Consider the following 23,117-nt stretch of genomic DNA (forward strand, 5'->3'; position numbering starts at 1 on the left):
ATGACATGCCACAAGTTGTGTCTCATTGTAACTATACAAAGTGTTGAGACAATCACAGTTTTGTTAACCAAAAGAATATGGCTAATAATCAAAAACACTAAAAAGGAATATAAACATTCAACCAGCAAATAATACATAGTTCTACAAGGCACAAGTCGGGCACAAAAGCCTCCTAAATCTAGATACAAGGCTCACAAACATAAGCAAAGTGAGGCACAACCTGGTGCACATGTGCAATTTTATAGAATATTATAAATTTAAACCTGCAAACATTAATCGTATGCTTATATGGCAGCAAATATTATCTAAAATTTCAATCCAAGCAACAAAAGAATCAAGAGTCCAACCATCTAAAAAGACGTCCAACAAAAACTAATGCAGTCATGCAAAATTTCAATCTACAGTCAGAAATTTCAAGAATAAAATAATTCTAGGGTTTTGGAGCTACTAAACTAAAAATCAAAGGAAAATATAAACACTTATTGGGTGTTGACATTTTCAACACAATGTCAAAAACACAACCATTTTTACCATCAGTTCACATTTTACTTTGTTCAGTTCAAAAAGGGGGGCAAAGGCCAAAAGGGCATTGTTTTGCCCTAAGTTTTGTTAGAGAAAGAGAGAGGAGGTCTGCCTCACCTACAAGATGCGTGCCTTGGCAGTTGAGGTGCCAAGGCTAAGGTGTCGCTGCATCTTGGGCTTAGGCCTGCCTCTTAACAACAATGAAAAGAAATTGGCACAAAGTGCCAGTGCTTAATCATAACAATATTTTTAAACGACCATACCACAACCTGAGCAGGTAATGCTAGAGACTTCCAGTTTAGACACTGCAGCAAAACAACTTCATTTAAAGAAGATACCCATCTGAAAACTGCACTTGATTTAATATGCTACTTCTAAAAAGAGAGATTGCAGCAAAGAGTCAGGCAATTAGAATGACTATAACTCAAATACTCAAAATTGGGTCTCTATGCACGCTGTTCCTAAAAAAATAACAGAACTGTAAGTTGGGATGCATAAAAAGAGTATCGAGCGACGGAATTATCTTCAAACTCAATGTTGCATTCTCCCTAGCAATGCTACATAGCTGCCACAACTTAGCAATTTGCTCATCCAAGATATTCACTGAGAATTGTTGATATGGTTTAGAAGTTTGAATTTTGTACCTGTTACACCTATGTTTAGAAATCTGCCTGGTTGAAAATACAACAAAAAGTGATGGATGAAATAAAATCAGCTAGATAAAGATAATAATTTAAGTAAGCATAAGGAACAGCTAGATACTGATCATATTGACATAAAAGCTCAAAATTAAACATCCAAATTGACTGTTCCAGATCCTTTGATCAGAAATGAGTAAACATAGTATTACATGCCTCCCTGCAGCCACTAATCTCCACATAGCCAACTTTGGCTTGACCTTCATAAGGACCAAAACTTAGTGCTCATAACCTTACGTGCTGATTTCATACGCCCTGAATAACAACAAATGTCTGTCAGACCAGCATCATTAACAATAATAAGGGATATTTGAGTAAGCAAAATGAGGCATGAAAACAATCTGAGAGAAAAAACCCATGAAGTTTAACCATACTTCTTTCTTGGCCAATCAACTATGATTATGCACAGTTTATAATTACAAAAGTTGTGTTTGGTTCCTAGAAAATTTGAGAGAAAATGCGAAGGAAAGAAAATAGAGAGCAAAAGTAAAAGGAAAATAAAAAAATAGATTTAAAGTCAATAAATTATTCTTATATGCTACTCCAAACTTATTTCACTTATTTTAATTCTTCAATATCAATATGAAATAATTTGAAAATACATAAGTTTCTAATTAATTTTTATTATATTTGATTTTCTTTGATAGTTTCCATAGTATAATTAAACATGAGAAAATCATTTTCTTTGGTATTTTTTTCTTTCCTTAGTACTTTCCAGGAACCAAATATAACCTAAATGAAAATTTGGATTGACAATAGATTGATCGAGAAATTTCAGATTTTATGCATGAAAGCACCATAATTATATTTTAATTGAGTTTTGTATTTTGATAAAGAAAAGAAAGCCAACTTTTTGATCTGTCAGTTAAAAGCAAACAAGACTGGACCAGCCAGTCAGACTGGCAACTGGCTCCCTTTCAGGTCCGAATCAGGCTTTGGCCAGTTAAAGCTTGACGCAATAATGAATCAAACAACCTAACATTTGGACTGGGAAACCGGGTTAAGTTCAGAACCCGGTCCATTATTTTTTTATTTTTTAGTTTTAATTTCAAAACAATATGGTCTTTTTTTATAGGCTTCAAAACAACATTGTTTTGGTCATAAATAATGTTGTTTTGCACCTACTCTAAATATAAAAATTGAATTTTCAATAAAATTTTGCCAAAATTCAGAAAAACTCATCAAATATAGATAGTGTCAAAATTTTACCCCAATTTATCATTTGTATGCATATCTAGTTATTTTCTTATTGATATTGTGTAAGTTAAAAAATCATTAGACAAGTATCTTCACTTGTAAAAGTGTTATTAATTTTTTAATTATATATATATATATATATATATATATATATATAAATTTGCAACTATTTTTAATTTTAATAAATATAAAGTATATATTCATAATATCACAATTTGAATGCAGTTGAAACAACAGTCCAATCAATAACCTGTGACCAAGCAACATCTTTGGTTCAATGACAAGTCCAGTCTAAAAACATTGGTTAGTAGATACTACATAATCTATTGTGGATTTTCTATTTCATCCTTAGACTAGACAAGTCATCTGCAAAGACCTTGCATTAAAATTTCACCTACACCAACTATTTATGGCTCATCATTACCCTATCCACAGCTTCACTTCATAATGCTTAAATGCTCAAGGAAAAGAGACTTCAAGATCATCAACATTTTGAACTTATTCTTGTGATGACATGACAAGTTAAGAAATTTCAGATAAAATTTTTTATACATTTTTTTCAAAAATTGAAGAAAAAAGGAGAAGAAATTGAATTGTTTTAACCAGTGTCTCAAACCAGATCAAACTGGATAATTGGGGCTACAGGACTGAATTGACTGATTTTGTTCAATGAATTCTAATTTTATTTTTGGAACCCAAATTTAGAGGCAAAAATGTCAAGTTAAAAAAAAAATTCTGATTCAAGGATAGTACAAGCAAGCAAGCTAATCATCAGTAAGCACCCAATATTAACACCAAAACAATTGCCTATAAAAAATAAAAAAAATTAAAAAAAAAAACAGCAAAAACAAGAAGCAAGATGAATGAAAATCTCAACAAAATATAGTTAAGATTGAAACAATAGTAGAAGACAAGGAAGAAGAAAAGAAGAAATGATGAGGAATAAAAAATCTCAATAGGTTTCATGTTTTCTACCTCAGCTGGTGATGATATGATAGACTCCCTGTCAGAAACAAAATGGCAATTCAGTCTCCTATGGTAATTCAATATTAACTATTTAAAATGTGTATTTTATTAAGGGGGAAGAAATAGGAAATACCTTGGCCTCTCAGACTTAGCTAGATGTTTAGACATTATCGACGCCTGCAGTTAAACCCATTATTATATTACTGTCTTAAGTTAACCATGACAAAGAAAAAGATGAAGAGAGTAACACATTATTAAACTGCTAAACATACTTGAAATTTTCAAAATGTAGATAGTTAGACCCAAAGAAGCTTTTTAGGTGGGAAAAACCAGAGAATACATTCATGGCTAAAGCAAAGTGTCAGAAACAACTACAAAAATTGAGGGTGAACATACATGCAGAATATCATTTTAGAAACCATCATATATATGTGTGTTGTGTGTTTGTATGAAACTCTTTCATCCATTTAGAATTAGAATTGAAAAGAAAATAGACGAATCCAAGATCCAGTTTTGAATCAGCAATTTTGCATAACCAGGAAAAGTACAGCACCTGCTCCTGGATTATGCTCCGTGCCTCAACAAGTTGAGCTTCAAGCTCAAGCTCCCTCTCAGTTGCTTCAGAAGTAACTTCTGCCCCTTTCTGTGCATCTTGTAATTGAACCATGCGCTCCTTTCAAATACAGCAGAAAAATAAATATAACAAAAAAAGTCTAGGTTTTGTTATCAATAGGAAATATGAGATAAAAATATGTAGAAAAAAACAACCTACCTTTATAGAGGTCATCTTATTTCTGAGACTTTCTTCTATTTGATCTCTGGCCATGTGGAACGGCAAATCAAAGACATCCTGCAAATCAATTAACTCTAAATCTAACATAGAGAACTAGATTTATCTGTAAATAACCCACTTGCATCATCCCATCAAATTCCCATACCGTCCTCCCACCCAATGGGGACTGTGAGGCATCTGTATCAAATCTTTCATTGACAACCAAAGATTGCTTGGACAACCCATTTGGAGCATTCAAGAAATCACGCATATCCACCTGCAAGTCAATCATGCCTGTAGAAGTTAGAACCTGTTACCACATAAACAAAGATGACAGCTCCTTAGAACAATTTCCATTACTAATGATAAGAAAAATAGATGGAACTTAAGAAAGGTGCAGAAAATGATAAATCATGAGAAGAAAATAAATTACTAGGCGCTCATTATTTATCATTGTCATGACTTTCTTGCTTGGAAAGTCTTATGTTCCACACAAGAAAAGTACATGACACTCCATGATTCCACCTTCAACTTCATACTTTCGTGTGTGGGAAATAAGGTTATATGAATACACTTCCAATTAAGTAGGTTAGACTAGTACATGTGCAAGATCACACCACCTTTGGAATAATTTGTGTATTAGCCAATGCTTAGAGCATTGGTAATTAAACAGCCCCACACAAACATTACACTCTCCACAATTCTCAGAGGATATCTGTAGCTCGAATAAGAGGCATACAACAATTGTTTAGGTATCTATGGATATGACAATTGACTAAATAGCCACTGATATATCCATAGCAGGATGGATTGATGTTCCAACCAATATTTGACAACAACTCTCTTCCATCAAATCATGGTAGGGGTAAATATATCATCAATGCCACTAATATTAGCCATACAAGTGTACAAGCATCTAATTCATATCAAATTATACTAGGTTTAAAACTTGTCCATATACACCCCTAAATAACAGTGTTATGGGACCCATATTTTGCTGAGCCCACTATTAGATTACGTTTCTCATCCATACCCATTATGTTCACCAAATATCAAGTGAACAAAAACTAGAAATTAATCCACCAATATAAAGCTCATATCTATTTCTTGTTTATATGAAGAAGCATGAGTTGAAGAAGCATGAGGAAGAATCAGATGATCACACATCTCCAATCAAAAGCCAACATGATTGGTCAGTTGAGGAGATGTGGATTGCACAAGAAGGTATCAACAGATGTGAGAATCGGATGTCTTGACCAATGTGCTTATATATCCATTGATAAGTCTTCATGAGATACATATTTCACAAAGCCTACAATTCCATTTGGTGTCCTTCAACTTTTCATCATTGTCTAAATGTCAAGTTGATCAAATATCAGTGAGTTAAAATCTCTAAACACAACTTGAACAGGACCAGATATTAATGGGTTTGGCTTGAGCATAACTGTGTAAATCTCTAAACACAAACATGCGGGTCCTTTGTACTAGTCTTTTGTGAATGTAGTAAAAAAGGAAGGACAGAGGAGACGAGGCCTTGCTCCAATTGGGAGATGGGCGAGAGTTGTGGTTTGTGAATGTCCCGCTTCTCTTGTTAACTGGGTTGAGGTTGGTCGTGCTCTGGCGACATTCTTAGGGCAAAAAGGCATGGTGACTATCGTCCCTTTCTCTATCGAACAAGGTTTATTTTTTGTAGAAACTCTTGAGGAAGCTTTCTCTCTTCAGGAGTTCAGGTTTCTCAAGATTAAGGGAGGGTATACAACCCATTTGAGAAGGTGGACGCCAAGGGAAAACTCAAAAGTCGTGGGGAAGTTCAAAGGAGGATGGATTGAATTACAGGGTTTGCCCTTTCATTTATGGTCTAAGGAACATCTGAAGAAAATTGTGGAGCAGTGGGGGATAGTGACAGAGATTGATTGGCGAACGGTGAAACTGTATGATCTTTGTAAGGCAAGGATGAGAATTTTAATGAAGGAATGTTCAGTTCTTCCTGCATTGATTGAGGTGTTAGATGGGGGATGGTTTTTTACAATATCAATTGCAATGGTTGAAGTTGAAGACGAAAGGCGGGGTAGAGAAATGGGTGAGTCAACTAGGGGGGATTATGAGTCTCACTCGTAGACAGGTGGCAGAAGGCTGGTTGAGAAGGCTAAATCAACGGGTAAAGGTTGGTCTTCTAATGGGGTAGCTGACAGATTGAAAGATGGAGTAGAAAGTCAAAAGGCTAAGGATGCCTCTGAGGGGACACATGGCAAGAGAAGTGCAGATGTGGGGAACAGTTGTTCCCAACCTTCCTCTCCGTTTAATTTGAATTCAAATAAAGAGATAATAGGGTCCTTTGGGCCAAAGCTGTTTGGTGAAGTTTGGGCCGGAAGGGTTAAGGCCCACTCAAGTGTTGAGGACTAGCACTGGGGCCTCTAATGCAATGCAAGAGGGAAGGGCCCATTCTCCTTAAAAACCTAGGCCACCGGTGGAAGCAAATTTGGGCTAGGAAAGGGGTTTTAAATTAAAAGGCCAGGTGATGACTTTGGGCCAAGAATTGGGTGGAAATCAGCCCAATTCTGGGAAGGGCTCTTTACGCAGAGAAGACTCCTCTACAAAGGGAAAGGGGAATTCAATCTTAGAGGACTCTTTTTCTCAGCTGGGGGGTTCCACAACTAAGTTTGGTTCAAAGAAGTTGTGGACTAGTCTAAATCCTCTAACTTCTGGATGCCGACAAGGGGTTCGAAGACGAAGCGAGCCTCTAACGCAAGAGATTCCATCTTTAGATTTTGTTGCTCCTCCAAAGGACATTGCTTTCGAAGTGGGAACACAAATGGTGCGAAGGTTCAGCTCGAGTCCTCTCACTTTTAGTCGTCCGTTAGGGTTTCGAAGAAGTTGGTCTGGGGAAGGGGCTTCGTCAACAAGAGGTGATGCGGATAATCAACAAAGGTTTTCTCTTAAGGCTTCTATTCATTCAAAGAGGAAGGCGAAACTATGCAAATTTTCTAACGTTGTAGACAGAGCAAACTCTGAGGGTTTTGGGGATTCTGCTCATCGTGGCTATTCAATCTTGGTTTATCCTTCTAGTCCAGTAACTAGAGAAAAAGGGCTAACCTCTGTGGGGACTTGTGGATTGATGGTAGTGGAAAACAATGAGGTATCTTCTTCTCCACTTTCTCCATCACCTTTGCCAATTTTTCCCCCCTCCTATGGCTTGGCACATCCACCTCCAATTTCTTCTAATCCCGCTCTTCCTAGTTCAGTAATTCTGTCTTAGTCTCCTATGAAATCTCGAGTAGTTTCTGAAATGTTTTCCAAAACAAATGACGATGGTGTTTTATGTCAAGATTTAGCTTGTCACATTCTAACCTAGATGTTGTGGAGTCCCAGTTAGCTTGTCTGAACCAAATGTTTAAGGGTATTAACTCCCTTAAGACCCTACCCAGCATGCCTATTGAGGCCCCTAACCTTGTTACAGATTGCCCGGTTGAAGTTGAGTTTTCCTCTTTTGATGGGCTCTAAATAGAAGGTCTTTCTCCCAGCAAAATGGCTAGAGTTCGTGAGGTCTTAAGTTATTTGGATATTAAGGTGTATTCTAGGCAGAAGAACAATTTCTCCACAGGTATTAGTCCTGAGTTGCTAAATATATCCACTTTTCCTCCTCCAAAGTGGAAAGTGTAACTTTGTCTATCTAAAATAGATACAGAAATCAGATTCCTCCTAAGTGAGAGTATGTAAGCAACATTGTGTAACAACAAAAAACTTTTTGTGGTCAATCTTAGCTTTATCATGCCAAAAAATTATACTTTCACTTTGCTTCCATCACCCATATACACACATTCTTCATGCTTTGACGGCTTCCTTTTGTTCGTCATCTCCTACAAAGAATTAGTGACATAAATAGTGGCACCAGTATCTAACCACCAAGAATTGACATGAACATCAACAATATTAGTCTCAATCATGTTTGCATTCAAATTAACCACAACCACAATTTCACCTTTCTTCTTCTTCTCTAGCCAATTTTTAAACTTGAGGCAATCAGCCTGCTTGTGGCCAATCTTGTGGCAAAAGTTGCACTCCCCCTTGAATCTTGCATTCTTTGTAGCATTAGAAGAAGCATATGCATTAGAGGTTCCTTGACTCGAATTCCCTTTCCTCTTGAATTGCTTAGAGCCTCCAAAATTCTTGTGTGGAGGTTTTTTCTTCATATTGCTCACTTGGTCAGTAACAAGAGCAAGGGAGTGAGTCTCATTTTTCTTTAATGAGACTTCATGTTGCACCACAATGGACATCAACTCCTCCAAAGTCCATTCTTCCTTCAAGGCATTATAAGTCAACTTCACCGCATCAAAGAAAGTAGGAAGAGACTCAAGTATCAACCATTTCAAGAATTTCTCACTCAACTCCACTTTCATCTCATTTGCCTTGTTGAAGTAGTGCTTTAGCTTGATGATGTGATCTCTAACCCCGCTTACTCCATCATACATAGTGGTTGTGAGAAGCTTCAAATAAGTTGTCATTTCTGCCTTATCAATCTTGGTATAATTGGCCTTTACATATTCCAAAAAGTCTTTGGCCCTTTCCGTCTTTGACACACATTCTTTAATAGATTTATCCATAGTATACTTCATCACCATCAAACAACTCCTATTAGAGTGCTCCCATCTCTCATAAAAGGATCTTCCATCAGTAGAGCTCACATCAGTGGGCTTACTTGGCTCATCAACTCTCAAAGTCAAGTCCAAATTGTGCAGATTCATATGCACATTGAAAGACTCGTACCATTCCTCAAAGTTATTTCCAGTAAGAGACTTGATGGCAGATAATTGCAGAGTAATTCCAGGATTGTTAGCAGCTGGAAAATAGCAAAATTAAACAATATGCATGTTACTACTATATCATGTTATTTGCTAGTTTCCAGAATTTCTCGATTTAGCAATAGCTTGGAATCTTGAAATTCCACAGCGGTAAGGACAACTAATTAAATATCACAACCAAGATGCACTAATTTTATTACCGAAAAGGCAAAAGAAAATTAGTACGGTTTATAATATATAATTAATTTCCTTCACCAATTTAAGCATCCTACCAAGTATTATAATCATCGATAGGACAATTACAATACCCGTATGCACCTTAGTAATCACAATAATAAAGCAACCAAAAGTGGGAGATAAAATATCTCAACAAAAACAATTTGACACATATAGGATCACGATAGGCAACCACTAGGGATGGCAACAGGGCGGGTTTTTTCGGGTACCCGCTCCGCCCCGCCCCTAATGGGACGGGGTTAAAATTTATTAAACGGGTTTGGGACGGGTTTGGGATTTTTTTTTAAAACCCGGGGCGGGTTCGAGTATTGCCCCACCCCGCCCCGCCCCGTTTACATATAAAATTAATTTTAAAATTTAATTTAATTTAATTTTAAAATTAATTTAATTTAAATTTAATTTTAATATTTTTAATATATAGATAATAATAATTTTTTTTAATAAAATAAGTTATAAAAAATATAATAATTTTATTATTTATAAAATATATTTATTTTAATGTAATTAAAATTTTTTAAAGTAATAAAAAAATATTAAAAAAAAAAAAAAAAAAAAGCTAAACGGGGCGGGGTTGGGATAGGGGCGACCCGTCCCGAACCCGCCCCGTTGCCATTCCTAGCAACCACATATATGTTCACTATTGTCATGATAAACCCAAATATTTAATTTGTACAACTTGACACACTTGGAATTGCGATAGGCAATCACACAAGTGTTCTTTATTGCCATAATAAATTTAAATATTTAAAAAAAAAGGCCTAAGACAACATTATTGATATAAGATAAAAAATTATACCATAAAGAACAATATTAATTGTCCCAATAAAACCAAATTTGACAAATGCATAATAATTCCAAGAATACCAAGACAACCAACCAAAAAAAGGTTTTTTTTTTTTTTCGTTTAGCTTTTTGTCTCCAATGAACCTCTTCCCTCAATATTAATTCTTCCAACTCCCCTTTTCTCAAAGCTCTTTGTGTTGAAAGTTCAGAAGAAAGAACCCCTTCTTGCTCAACAACATCAAAGCTCTTTTGTTTAGCTCTTTTTTTTTCTGTTTGGTGTTGATTCTCGGTTTTCAAGCCCAATTGATGTTGGAGACTTGTAGAAAATATTGTTTGGAGCAAAACCCTTTTTTTTTATGGTTTTTGGAGCTCATTTGATGAGATTTCGAAAATTAGGGTTTATTTTGGTTCTTCCTTTTATGCGTTTTTTTGTGTAATTTTTGGGTTTAGTTTGAATGATTGATGTTTGAGAATGGAAACCTAAGTGTTTTCGTCGAAAAATGCACAAAATTTTGGTCGGAAAAAAAAAAAAAAAAAAAAAAAAAAAAAAAAAAAAAAAAAATCTTCAAAAGAGCCAGGTCATGTTCAGCCCGGTGGAAAAGATGAACAGTGCATGATGACGTCATGAGCAATTCAAAGTTTTTTCACAAAGTGGCTAATGGCGGACGAAATAGGAAATTCATCAAGTTTTTGGAGAATGAAAGAGGTTTAGTGTTAAATAATATTGACAGCATCACAGATGAGATCTTACTTTTTTATGAAAAGCTCTACTCGAGTCCTCCTAGAGAATCTTGGAGAGTAGAAGGCTTAGATTGATCCCCTATCTCAATAGAGAGTGCTTCTAGATTGGATTCCCCTTTTTCTAAAGAAGAGATTTCTAAAACCATTTTTCAGTTAGATAGGGATAAAGCATCGAGGCCTGATGGATTTACTATTGCAATGTTTCAAGATTGTTGGGATGTGATCAAGGAGGACTTAGTGAGGGAGTTCGTAGAGTTTCACAGAAACGGGATTATTAATCAAAGCACCAATGCCACCTTCATAGTTCTTGTGCCCAAAAAAAGCCAGACAAAAAAAATTTCAGATTTTAGACCTATTAGTTTGATCACTTGTCTCTACAAGATAATAGTCAAAGTCTTATTAGGGCAATTAAGAGGTGTACTACATGAAACTATCCATTCTATTCAAGGTGCTTTTGTTCAAAGGAGACAAATTTTGGATGCAGTTCTTATAGCCAATGAGATAGTGGATGAGAAAAGACGATCAGGGGAGGAAGGAGTTGTCTTCAAAACATAGTTTTAAAAGGCTCAAGGTGCACCCAAGAGCAAAGTAGTCCTGGAGCCTGAGGCGCATGGCGCACCTAAGGCGCGGGCTTTAGTGAAGTAAGGCGCACCCTAATTTACATATATATTTTTATATAATATAATCAAATTTAACAATCATTTATTTGTCCTAAACACATAAATCATCAAATATCATCCAAAACTTCAATTTAATCAACAAAAAACATAAAAATAAAGAACTCCAAGCATAAAAACAAATCCAAATCCACTGCACGGCTGTTTTCCCTCTATTTTTCCTGCTCTTCTTCTTCCTTTTCACTTCTCCACTGCACGACTAAGGCTAGGGCATGATTGGGAGTGGTGTCGGGTTCAAAAAGACCAGAAAAGGGGGCTGGAAGGGAAAACAGGGCCAAAATGGCGTCATTTTGGCCTGTTTTTTTTTTTTTTTTAAGGAATAGGCTCCAAAATGACGTCGTTTTGGCCTGTTCCTTTTAAAATAAAAAGGGTTAAAACGACGTCGTTTTGGACCCAAAAAAAAAATTTAGGGCTTCTAAGCCCCAACCCTCTGCAACCCGACAGCGACTGAAGAAGAGAAGGAGAAGAAGAAAAAGAAAAAGAAGAAGGAGAAGAAGGAAGGTGTACCTGGCCGAAGGCGAGTCAGGCAACTGCGTCGCGCCTTGCGCACCTAAGCTGCGCCTTCGTGAAAGGGCATTGCCTGCCTTCAGGCGAGGCGTCAAAGGGTGGCGTCGCGCCGCCCCGAGCCTAGGCGCACCTTTCACAACTATGCTTCAAAATTGACTTTGAAAAGGCTTATGACCATGTGGATTGGGATTTTTTGGATCATGTGTTGGATAGGAAAGGGTTTAGTCCTAGATGGAGGACATGAATGAGAGATTGTTTGTCATCGGTCTCTCATGCAATTTTAGTGAATGGAAATGCTAAAGGGTGGGTCAAGGCAACTAGAGGATTAAGACAAAGTGATCCTCTATCCCCTTTTCTATTTACTATCGTCGCTGATGTGTTGAGTAGGATGTTGAGAGCAAAGGAGAGAAGTATGTTGGAGGGCTTCAATGTAGGTAGGAATAGAACAAGGGTGTCCCATCTGCAATTCGCGGATGACACCATCTTCTTTTCTAGCACATGTGTGGAAGAACTACAAACTTTTAAAGTTTATTTTGTTAGTGTTTGGGCAAATTTCTGGGTTTAAGGTCAATCTTGACAAGAGTAACCTTTTTGGCATCAACCTTGATTTGATTAGGATCATCTCTCTAGGTTGGCTTTGATGCTTGATTGCAAGGTTTCTGATTGGCCTATACTCTCCTTGGGTCTTCCTTTGGGAGGGAATCCAAAGGCTTGTGGCTTTTGGGATCCAGTGATTAAGAGAATCTTGCGGAGATTAGATGGGTGGAAAAATGCTTATTTATCTTTTGGAGGTAGGATAACTCTTATCCACTCATGCCTATCCCACATTCCTAGCTACTTTCTATCCTTGTTTAAGATTCCCGCTTCAGTGGTTGCAAAAATTGAGAGATTACAAGGGGATTTCCTTTGGTTAGGAGTTGGGGAATGTAAAAAATATCATCTTATTAGTTGGGATGTAGTGTGTAAATCGAAGGCAAAAGGGGGATTGGGGTTTGGGAAGATTTCTCTAAGGAATCTCACTCTTTTAGGGAAATGGTTGTGGAGGTATCCTAGGGAGAGGTCAACTCTTGGCATCGAGTCATTCTAAGCATTTATAGGACACATTCTAATGGTTGGGATGCCAACACTATAATCAGATGATCACATCGTTGCCCTTGGAAGGCTATCGCACAAGTCTTTCAGGATTTTTCCAAGTATACTCGGTTTGTGGTAGGAGATGGGGAAAGAATTCACTTTTGGGAAGATTTTTGGTGGGGGGACCAACCTTTGGGATCCCAATATCCAAAACTATTTAGAGTAGTCACAGATAAAAATATTATCATACCTTCAATTCTCGATTCTACTTATCCCTTATCTTGGAACTTTAATTTTCGTCGTAACCTTTCTAATTCTGAGATAGAAGAATTAGAAAGCTTCATGCGTTCATTTGATTGTTTGTACTTATGCCCATCGGTTTTAGATGAGAGATCTTGGTCTTTATTTTCTTCAGGGTTATTTACAGTCAAGTCTTTTTTTCTAACCTTGTCCTACCCTTCTGATTTATCTCCAATTTTCCCTACTAATTTTGTTTGGAATTCTCAAATCTCTTTTAAGGTCAAGTCCTTTATCTGGTTAGTGGCACACAATAAGGTAAATACTAATGACTTGCTACAATTGAGAATACCCTACAAAACTCTTAGTCCTGACATCTGTAAGTTGTGTATGAAGCACGGAGAATCAGCAGATCATCTTTTCTTACATTGTTCTTTGACGATGGGATTGTGGCATAGATTATTTCAGATAGCTAAAATGGATTGGGCCCCCCTAAGGAGCATTTCTGACATGATAACCATCAATTATAAGGGTTTTGGAAGTTCCAAGAGAGGCATAGTTTTGTGGCAAACTGCGTGTATTGCTTTAATTTGGGTTGTATGGCGGGAAAGAAATGCTAGGATATTTAAGTATAAAGCTAGGAATTCAGAGAATCTATGGGATACCATTCACTTCCTAGCTTCTTTTTGGGCTTTTGCTCCATGGTTTTTGAGGGTATTCCCCTTAATGTGTTGCAACTAGATTGGCTAGCAGTGCGTAGCTCCAATGGGATGGTCTAGCAAAGAGAGTATTCTTGTTGTTTAGTTTTCTTTTGTGGGAGGATTCCTCATCCTTCTTTTGTACTTCTTAATTCTATCAATATATTTCTTTGTTGTTTCCTATCAAAAAAAAAAAAATGTCAACCCGCATAAACTTGTTTATTGAATGTGACTTATTTAGGCTGGAGACCTTAACCCATTTAACTTTTTTTTTACTTGCTTAACAATCTAAGGCATTTAGGACCCAAGTGTAGTCCGTATACAACCCATTTAACTCATATTTCTCCTAAATAATTTAAAAAATAAAACAAAATAAAACTCCAATTTAAAGCATATTATGAAAGAGATAGCTCTTAACAACCAATCAACTTGACATTCAACAAGCAAGATGAGCATTAGGAGACATCTTATCCAACACCAAGCTTCCAAGTAGATTAATCAAAAAGAGGTACTGAAGAGTGCAAGAATAAGAAATTCTACATAATATGATCTTGATATTAATATACAGCTATAAATAAACATACAATTTTTTCTATTTAGTTGATTATGCGATATCCCATATCATGTGTTGCTTCAAACACTCAACCAGTTATTTTTTATAAGCAAGCACATATATTAAAGAAGGCTAAAAAGCCGCAAAGCATACAGGGAGTATACGAGGCGACTATGGCCTCTCAACCAAAAAACAAAACACCACTCAACCAGTTATTAAAACGCCAATGTCAAAAGTAGGTCCACGCAACATTTCATGGAGGAATGCAATTTTTGCCTACCATCAATATCGTTATTAACAGTATTAAATTTCCTTTTTTTCCTAAATATAATTATTCTCTACTTTTTTACTTGTTGATTGTTTTGATAATTTCCCTTTTCTCTATCTTGTGCATTTAAAAATCTAACCGATAAGTTAATTAAATGCTTATGACAAAACTTATGGAAATTTCTATAATTAGGGAATGTATATTCCATATCTAGTTTCAATAATAGAAAAAAAAAATTCAAATTTCTGAAAATTTATAAAAATTGGAAATTTAAGTAATGATAATTAGTGCATTGAACACAACATGAGAGTTGGAGCCCCAAATGCCACAATAAACATTCTTTGTTCTAAAACTAAATCGAAAAAAACAAACCTAAAGTTGTGTAAGCATATTCAATGATGACTTCAACAAGTTATTTCAACTTAAATGTTAATAGCTTGATAGTGCTTTGCAAACTAATCCTAGTCAGAATCATAGTTGTGAAAGGCGCACCTAGGCTCTGGGCAGCGCGATGCCACCCTCCGGCGCCTCGCCTGAAGGCAAGCAACGCCCCTTCACAAAGGCACCGCTTAGGTGAGCAAGGCGCTCGCCTTCGGCAAGGCACGATGGAATTCATAGGTGCGCCTCGATCCCCTACCTTCTTCTCATCATCCTAGTCAAAATCATAGTTGTGAAAGGCCGCGCACCTAGGCACCGGGCGGCGCGATGCCACCCTCCGGCGCCTCGCCTGAAGGCAGGCAACGCCCCTTCACAAAGGAGCCGCTTAGGCACGCAAGGCGCTCGCCTCTGGCAAGGCGCAATGCGGTTCATAGGTGCGCCTCGATCCCCTACCTTCTTCTTTTCTTCTTCGACGTCAGGTTGCAGAGGATAGAGAGAAGCCCTAATTTCTTTTTTTATTTTTTGGGACCAAAACGACGTCGTTTTGGCCCTTTTTATTTTAAAAAGAACCGGTCAAAATGACGTCGTTTTAGAGCATGTTCCTTTAAAATAAAAAACAGGCCAAAACGACGCCGTTTTAGCCCTGTTTTCCCTTCCAACCCCCTTTTCTGGTTGTTTTTAACCAAACAACTCTCCCAAATTTTGCCCTAGCCTCAGCCATGCAGTGGAGAAATGAAGAAAACGAAGAAGATGAGGAAAACTAAAGGAAAAATAGGAGAAAAATAGAGGGAAAATATATGTAAATTAGGGTGCGCCTCACTTCACTAAAGCTCGTGCCTTAGGTGCGCCTTGGTACACCTTGAGCCTTTTAAAACTATGGTCAGAATCATAGGTCAAAATGTTAGTTGATATAGGTCAGTATTGGCCAAGTTGTATCCATTTCAGCCATGGTTGTGATGAGTCTGATATGCAAGTTAGTATCATAAGGTTCAACAATAACTTAGTTTCAACTCAAATATGAATCACTTGATTCAGCCAACCCATAGGACAATTCGAAATCACACCACCACAACTCAAATCTAATAAAAATGGAAAAAAAAAACAAAACAAAAAAAACCAAATAAGTAATGTCTAACTCAAAGATTCCTCTCATCAACCAAGAAAAGATGCCTCAATACACAAGTAGGAACAAGAAATTCAAGCTGATTTATTTTCAAAACAATTAATTTTACTGATCACCTTTTTATCATTTCATTTTTTATTTTCAAGACATACCAATTATCAAAATTTGGTATTGGATGTAAAAATGAGTATGATAAAGCTTTTAAATTTTTAAATTCTTAGCACTATCATAAAACAATTTGAATGGATGTATTTATAACTATTTAGATAATGTTAAATGTGATAGATGTTTACTTATTAATTTGTTCAGATTATCTAATCATAATTATTTTTCTAAAATTTTCATTAGTATTTTAGATTTTTTTGAGCACTTTAACTCGCACATACGTGTACCAACCAATACCCATCAGGGCATGGCCCAGAGGTAATGGGGAGTGTCAGGTTGTGTGGTTGAAACACATGATCTCGGGTTCGATTCCTACCATTGGGAATCCCTAGATTACCAAGAACTGGTTGTGGCAGATGCAATCAGGCTCCCCAGGGTTTGGAAACCATGGGTGGGTCTGAAAGGCCCTACTATGGTGGGGTTTCCCAGTCATAAAAACTATATATCCATATATCTTTGTACATGTGTGTCACCCGATACCAATTTAAGATATTGAGACTATTGTGCCTCGGGACCTGCTAAGTCTAATCGATATCGTGACTTTGAACCATATACTAAGTTTTCATATAAAAGAGGAAAACAAATTTTGAGTAAATGCTGCTACATAACTGACAAGCATGGCTAGACAACAAACCAAAAAAAATTAGAGATAAAAAATGTGTTGTATTTCTGATTATTGCTGGATATTTCATTGCTTACGTTGCAGTGCTGCCTACACCAGAGACAGCATCAGACATAAAAACAAGGTTAAATTTTTATTATTGGTAGATATGGAAATTGGACTAGCCAACCATGTAGATGGTTGCATAATCCAAAAGTGTTCAAACTCATGCTCTAACTCATACCATAGTTAGAGCATGTACATTTGTAAACAAAAATGTGCAATCCAATTTCAAACTTCACCTGCAATATCTCGGTAAGGTTTGTATTAACAATGGCATATAAAGATGTGAGTCACCACCCAAAAAAGATTTACAGAATCAAATATGCCAATTGCAGCTATAGGTTGTGTCAGTGTGATGTGTTGAAGCATTAGCTTAGGTTTCATATTTTTCACATAAAAATTCCAATCTTTCACCTCTGACCAGAAATTTCATCATGCCTTTAATTATATCAACAGTACAAGTACAATAATTAAGTTTCATTTATTGAAGTTCACATAAATAAATGGCATTAGATTCTTAGTACAAAAAGGACAATTATTTTTAGAGAAGGCAAGAGAAGATAGTTTTTAAATGCATCTTTTAACCACAAGGTGTCTTTGAAACAATAATGCAATAATGAAAAAAATAAAGTAAAGCTCTTTTTTCTGAAAACTAAAAAAATTAATAAACCATAAAGCACAGATCATTTCACATGCTCATGTTGCGTACTGTTAGTTACAGTCAAGATGCAATGCATATTTGTTATGCACATCACAGCGTGAAGAGCAGGTAATTGGCAGCTATGAATGCCAGCATCCCTATCATGGTTCCAAAGCAGAAGAGCCAATCACCACCTTGGAGATTCCTACACCTTGGTTTCAAGTCTAACCAAAACCAAAACCAGGCATCCTTTATCATTAGCATTCTCATTAATCATATGTTTATCCTTACAGCACCACCATAAAAATATATATATATATATATATATATATATATATATATATATATATATATATATATATATTAAATTGATTCTCATAACTGCACTAAGTTAGACAGCATGAATCATAATCTATGTTATAGCTATTTGCTAAGTACATATTGTTCGTTTGAAGGAACCCTTACTCATAAGGAGTGTAAATGAAAAAAAAAAAAAATGACAGTAGAAAGGATGTTGCAGGATCTTTAGATTTCTAGTAATATAGAAGTTTCATAAGTTATAGAATAATATCAAAGACAAAAGAACACAGAAGAAAATAAAGAAAAGAAATCATTAGCATCACATCAAGGTTCCTAGGTATTCACACCAAGAGTTTTCTAAGCAATCACACTTATGGGGAAGCCAATAACACCCTCAAAGGAAACATAATAGATACTGAAAACTTTTATTAAGATTCATATTCTCCGCTATGAAAGAATATTAGGAACAATTTTCTTAATTTCTTATCTTTCCTAATAAAAATAAGAATAGATATAGGAAAGGAATGTTATTTAAAGACTCAATGAAATATAAACTTTCCTAATATGCAAGGAAAACTAGGCAACAAAAAGAAATAGAAACTTGACAAAATGTAAACACTAACCAAAATAGAAACCTAACAAAAGACTTGACTTAACCAAAGCTAAATGTAGTAAGTTCCAATAGGGATTAATCATCATTCACGTCCTAAATTATGGCTTGGACATTGAGACTAGTCTTTCCCATTCTTGCTTAAGTTTTTAAAGGATGTTTCCAGCAATTTTCCATCATCAAAAGAGCATGAAAACAGAAAGAAAAGTGAGATGATACAGTCATAACATGAAGACCAATATGAAGTCTATCCACCAAAAGATGAGACTTTGATGAAATGGAGAGAGTGTAAGACACTTTACACAGTTTGAGATCTGTATAAAAAATGGCCAAGAATTTTGTTGGTATGTGTGTGTGTGTGTGTGTGCATGAGCGCACATGTGAGTGAGCGAGTGAGCGAGAGATAGAAACCAGTTTGACTGTTTTGAGGCATGATTTAGGTGCTAGTTTTTATCATGATATTAGATGTGATGAGCCTTCTACAACCATAAACATACAAAATATTTAAAATTTAACAAAGATAATCCAAAATCTTATTCTGATCCATCATCAACAATTTTTTGGCTTGTCTCTTTTCTTTTCCTTTTTTTTTTCGCTTATGGAAAAATAATTTTAAAAAAATGACTCAAAATTAAAACAAACCAAAATATCAAATCAAAGAAAATGTCTCCAAAAAGACACCTTCCACATAGAAGCATAAAACAAATGCTATGACGTATGAGTAAGGTTTTCCATATCATATTGTGACTCTTATACATTTAAGGAACTACAAAATCAAGCTTAGTAAGAATTATTATCTATGAGTGTATCACAACAGAGACATGATCAACAACATCATCAAGTTCTAAATTAACCAAACAAAATCGTATGATTTAGCTTTCATCCTGCATATGCATAACTTGATAGTTTCCAGCACTGAAGATTGCTCTCTTAGAAAACTACTAGTTTAATACACATATCTTGGAGGTAATGGCTCAACATATTAATCTTATTCTCTCTGAGTGGAATTATGTCATTCATCATTAGAAGCATTTCCATCCGAAGTTCCAAATGTTGGATTTGGACCATTGGAGACAATAAATATATCACCAAATTCAATGGAAGTGTAACAATTTGGACATAAAAAAACTCATTTCCTCAATTCCTCAATACAATTGCATTATGAAACCAACAATGATCAAATGTCAATATTCAAGTGTGGAACAGAAAAGAACTAAACATATAAAAATGCACTCAGAGCACAAGTAAACAAAAACAGTAGAATAGTTGATGCATACCTGCATTGACCGTAATAATGCCCTCAAATCAGTATTTTCTGCCATCAGCTCTTGATTTTTTGCCTCATAGGCATCCACCTGCCATCAGTACATTGTCGCACTTAAGTTAATCAGTGTTAATCAAAACTCTAATAAGCCAATCATACTTCATACAATTTTTTTATAGAAATCATTGTCAGTCTTCTTTCCATTCCATGTCCCACGTTGTCGCCCTTCTTTCTGTTTACACCAAGCACAAAGGCCAATTATGAAATGCTTTCAACCAAAAAAATTCAGAAATCTCAGAACAAGCAATTGGCAGACTGACACCTGAAGAAGATTCATTATCTCCATGCCAGACCTCGATTCCTTCTTTTTCTCCATCAAAACTTGGTTAAGCCTCTCCTGCAAGTGAAACACAATCATTCCCCAATTTCCTACTCATGAACTTCTCCTGTTCTCCATATATGTTGTCATTCATGAAAGATGTTCCCATTTGCTAACATGAGCAACCTTTAAATTGCCCCTAAAAGATAATATCATAATAATACACATGGAAAGGATCCTACCTGCAATTTTATGTATTCCTTCTCTTTTTTCTTCATCTCATGAATTTGTTGAGTCCTCACTTGCTTTGGCACCATAAACAAATAGGATTGAATGCTTTTAGAATCTATGCATTTTCACATAACAAGCACTATGACTAGATAATAAACAAAAGAGTCCTAACCTGATTACCAATAACCATCCTTTGAAATTCATCCCGCTCCTGCTGCAATTTTTCTATTTGAGCCTTAAAAGCTGCCGTAGCTTTTGCTTCCTAATCATACACAACTACTACACCGATCAACAAACAGACACAACTGACATAGAATGTCTAATAGGGTCATTCCAATTTCCTAGATTATTTCACTTTACAGAATTTAAGTGTTCCTAACCGTCCGGGTCATGGTTGCAATCTCCCTATCTTTTGCTTGTAACTGTGACTCAAGCCTCTCAACTTTGGCCTCCAATCTTGATATGTCAGATAGAAGTCTACATTATACAAAACAATACATTATTTTCCAAATAATGGAATTTCAAAATTCATCAACACATTGCATCTGGTGTGGCTATACAAAATAAATAATGTAATAAATTAACATTGTATTTATGTGTATCATCAACTATGGGAAACTACTATGAAAGTGAAAACTATATGTAAAGTACAGAATGATCAACAAGAACTAAGTTACATTGTGGTACATACAAATATCAACAGGAAATGAAAACTATAAAGCAAGAACACTAGCAAACCCGACCCAGTGCCAGCATTTCAGTGGAGCTTAATTCGCTAAAATTGAGTTATCCCAATCTCTAACCCCAAAAAATAGCAAACATTCAAGCAAACCAACGAAAACAACCAAAAACATTACCGCTGTCTCTGCTCATTAGCAGACTCCCTAAATTCAACATCACGCTGCCTCTGCTGCAGCAGAGAGTAAATGCAATTACAGGTCCGCGCAATCGAAACCTACCACCAAAAGCGCAAAAACGCAACAATCAAAACCCCACTCCCAAAACCACACAAAACAATCCACAAACAACCACTCCGCACCGGATCGCCGGCGAACAGATCGAGCGAGGCCGGGAATCCGAACGTCACGAGCGTCTGGTTCAAATACTTGGCACAATGCTCCAAGTTTCCCGCATCCGCGAAGGCGCACTCCCTGAAAAACACAACCAAACCCTAGAGAAACACAGTTTCCGAGACCAGCCAACCCTAGCATCCACAAAAACAGAGGAAAGCGTACCCGATTCCGAAAGCGGACTGAGACGAAGACTGCGTAGAGTCCAAAGAGTGAGAAAATGAGTGTGTCATTTTGAGCATTGAATCGTAACAGTGTTAGGGTTTTGTGAGACAGAAAAAGAAAGAGAGAGAGATCATACTCTGAGATCGAAATCTGTGTCAGTGGCGGGCATTGTTCCTGGAGAAAGCTTCGGTGTGGCGACAATGGCGGATGAGAAAGAAGACGAAGAGCAGGAGGAAGAGATATTGAGTAGATATTAGATGATGATAGATCTGGAAACGGTTGGGAAGTTTAAAACAAAATTTTGAAGTTTGAAGATGTTAAAAGGTATTAAAGAAGGGGGTCCTTTTTGGCTTTTTGCTCGACGGTGGCTTTCTCCTCTCACCTCGGAACGGTCTCTCTTCGTCTCACGCTTCTCTTTATTTTGAGTAACGTCATTCCTCGGACCCTGTCAGCAGAGGCGGTAGTTGCAAACTTACAAGGAGACTATGGCCGGATTTAAACGGGGATATTTGGTTAAAAGGGTTGAAATAAGTTTTAAATTAAAAAAAAATGACCTCTCTTCTTTCAACGTTCTTTTTTTTGTTTTTTCAGAAATAACTCTTTTAAGACATTTTTACCCTTTTCTAATCCCTTTAAAAACACCATTTCTCTCTCATTTTTTCTATTTTCATCAGGTTTCTTTACCTACTTTTTACACCATTTATTTCTCATTTCTTACACATTTTCCTCCTAAGTTCAAATCTTAGAGTTGATTGAAGATTAGAAATCTTACCCATATAGAGCTAAGTTCTCTCATACTTCTTTCGTCTTTAAGAATCTTCTCATCTTCTATTTTTCTCTTTATTCTTGATTAGAGTTTATTATGGTTTCATATGAATTTCAATAATGTTGAAGATGGGGTTAAATAAAAAGTTGCTAGTGGTTAAATCTATATATTTTAGTAGGCATGATTTGAACCATTTTGAAATATGTTGATTTTTAGTAGGTTTTTTAACGAATATTTTAAATAACAGTTAACTGATCGAAGAATTGAGCCTTCAACATTAATACCTCATGATTTTATAAATAAAATTTAAGTAAAAACATAACCTTAATCAAATTCTTTGTATATGAAATGAAACTTAACCTTAATTGAATTATTTTAAAATGAATCTTACCTATAGTACAATTCAAAAAGCCTAGTTAAGTTATTTATAAATGAACTTAATTATTATAAAAACTTTTTCTTGATTTATATCAAGTTTATGAATTGACAGTATATTGAATAAGAACAAAAAGAAGAGTGACATGTCATCAATTTCTTTCAACATTTCTTTTGATCTCATATTTTATATTTTAATAGTTGTGATAATGATAAGAACATGATTTATGAGAGAAAGGAATTACTAGGACATCGTGAATCATCATTAATTATGAAAGAAACCGAGTGAGATAATAAGAAATGAAAATGAGTTCAACA

The 23,117-nt window shown here is 35.8% G+C and overlaps 1 protein-coding gene across 3 annotated transcripts; it reads right to left on the reverse strand.

Annotated features, from left to right (window-relative positions):
- Window positions 1-1,119: 1,119 nt before the first annotated feature.
- Window positions 1,120-22,118, reverse strand: LOC117925516 (afadin- and alpha-actinin-binding protein). 3 transcript variants are annotated; one of them, XM_034844537.1, is made up of 16 exons: window positions 21,795-22,118; window positions 21,659-21,687; window positions 21,463-21,574; window positions 21,281-21,378; window positions 20,804-20,900; window positions 20,596-20,685; window positions 20,435-20,497; window positions 20,196-20,270; window positions 20,040-20,105; window positions 19,887-19,964; window positions 4,322-4,465; window positions 4,156-4,233; window positions 3,937-4,056; window positions 3,517-3,560; window positions 3,393-3,420; window positions 1,120-1,475 (listed from the first exon to the last, which is right to left on the reverse strand). In XM_034844537.1, the coding sequence occupies exons 1-16, from the start codon at window positions 21,825-21,827 to the stop codon at window positions 1,467-1,469; spliced, it is 1,164 nt and encodes a 387-aa protein (XP_034700428.1). In that variant the 5' UTR covers window positions 21,828-22,118; the 3' UTR covers window positions 1,120-1,466. The 3 variants fall into 3 exon arrangements, with proteins under 3 accessions (XP_034700428.1, XP_034700427.1, XP_034700429.1); XM_034844536.1 differs by having other exon boundaries at window positions 3,390-3,420; XM_034844538.1 differs by having other exon boundaries at window positions 3,390-3,420; window positions 4,322-4,432; window positions 21,795-22,117.
- Window positions 22,119-23,117: the final 999 nt, after the last annotated feature.

The sequence above is a fragment of the Vitis riparia genome, chromosome 11 (assembly GCF_004353265.1).
Source record: "Vitis riparia cultivar Riparia Gloire de Montpellier isolate 1030 chromosome 11, EGFV_Vit.rip_1.0, whole genome shotgun sequence".
NCBI classification, from domain to species: Eukaryota; Viridiplantae; Streptophyta; class Magnoliopsida; order Vitales; family Vitaceae; genus Vitis; species Vitis riparia.

What these genes read in the sequence shown, in the direction of transcription:
- LOC117925516 (XM_034844536.1), bottom strand. Translation starts at nt 21,827, where the DNA reads ATGCCCGCCACTGACACAGATTTCGATCTCAGA. An exon ending in AGGAATACATAAAATTGCAG is followed by an intron (nt 20,271 to 20,434) that starts GTAGGATCCTTT and finishes TTTCACTTGCAG; the next exon opens with GAGAGGCTTAACCAAGTTTT. An exon ending in GGAGCATAATCCAGGAGCAG is followed by an intron (nt 3,561 to 3,936) that starts GTGCTGTACTTT and finishes GTTTAACTGCAG; the next exon opens with GCGTCGATAATGTCTAAACA.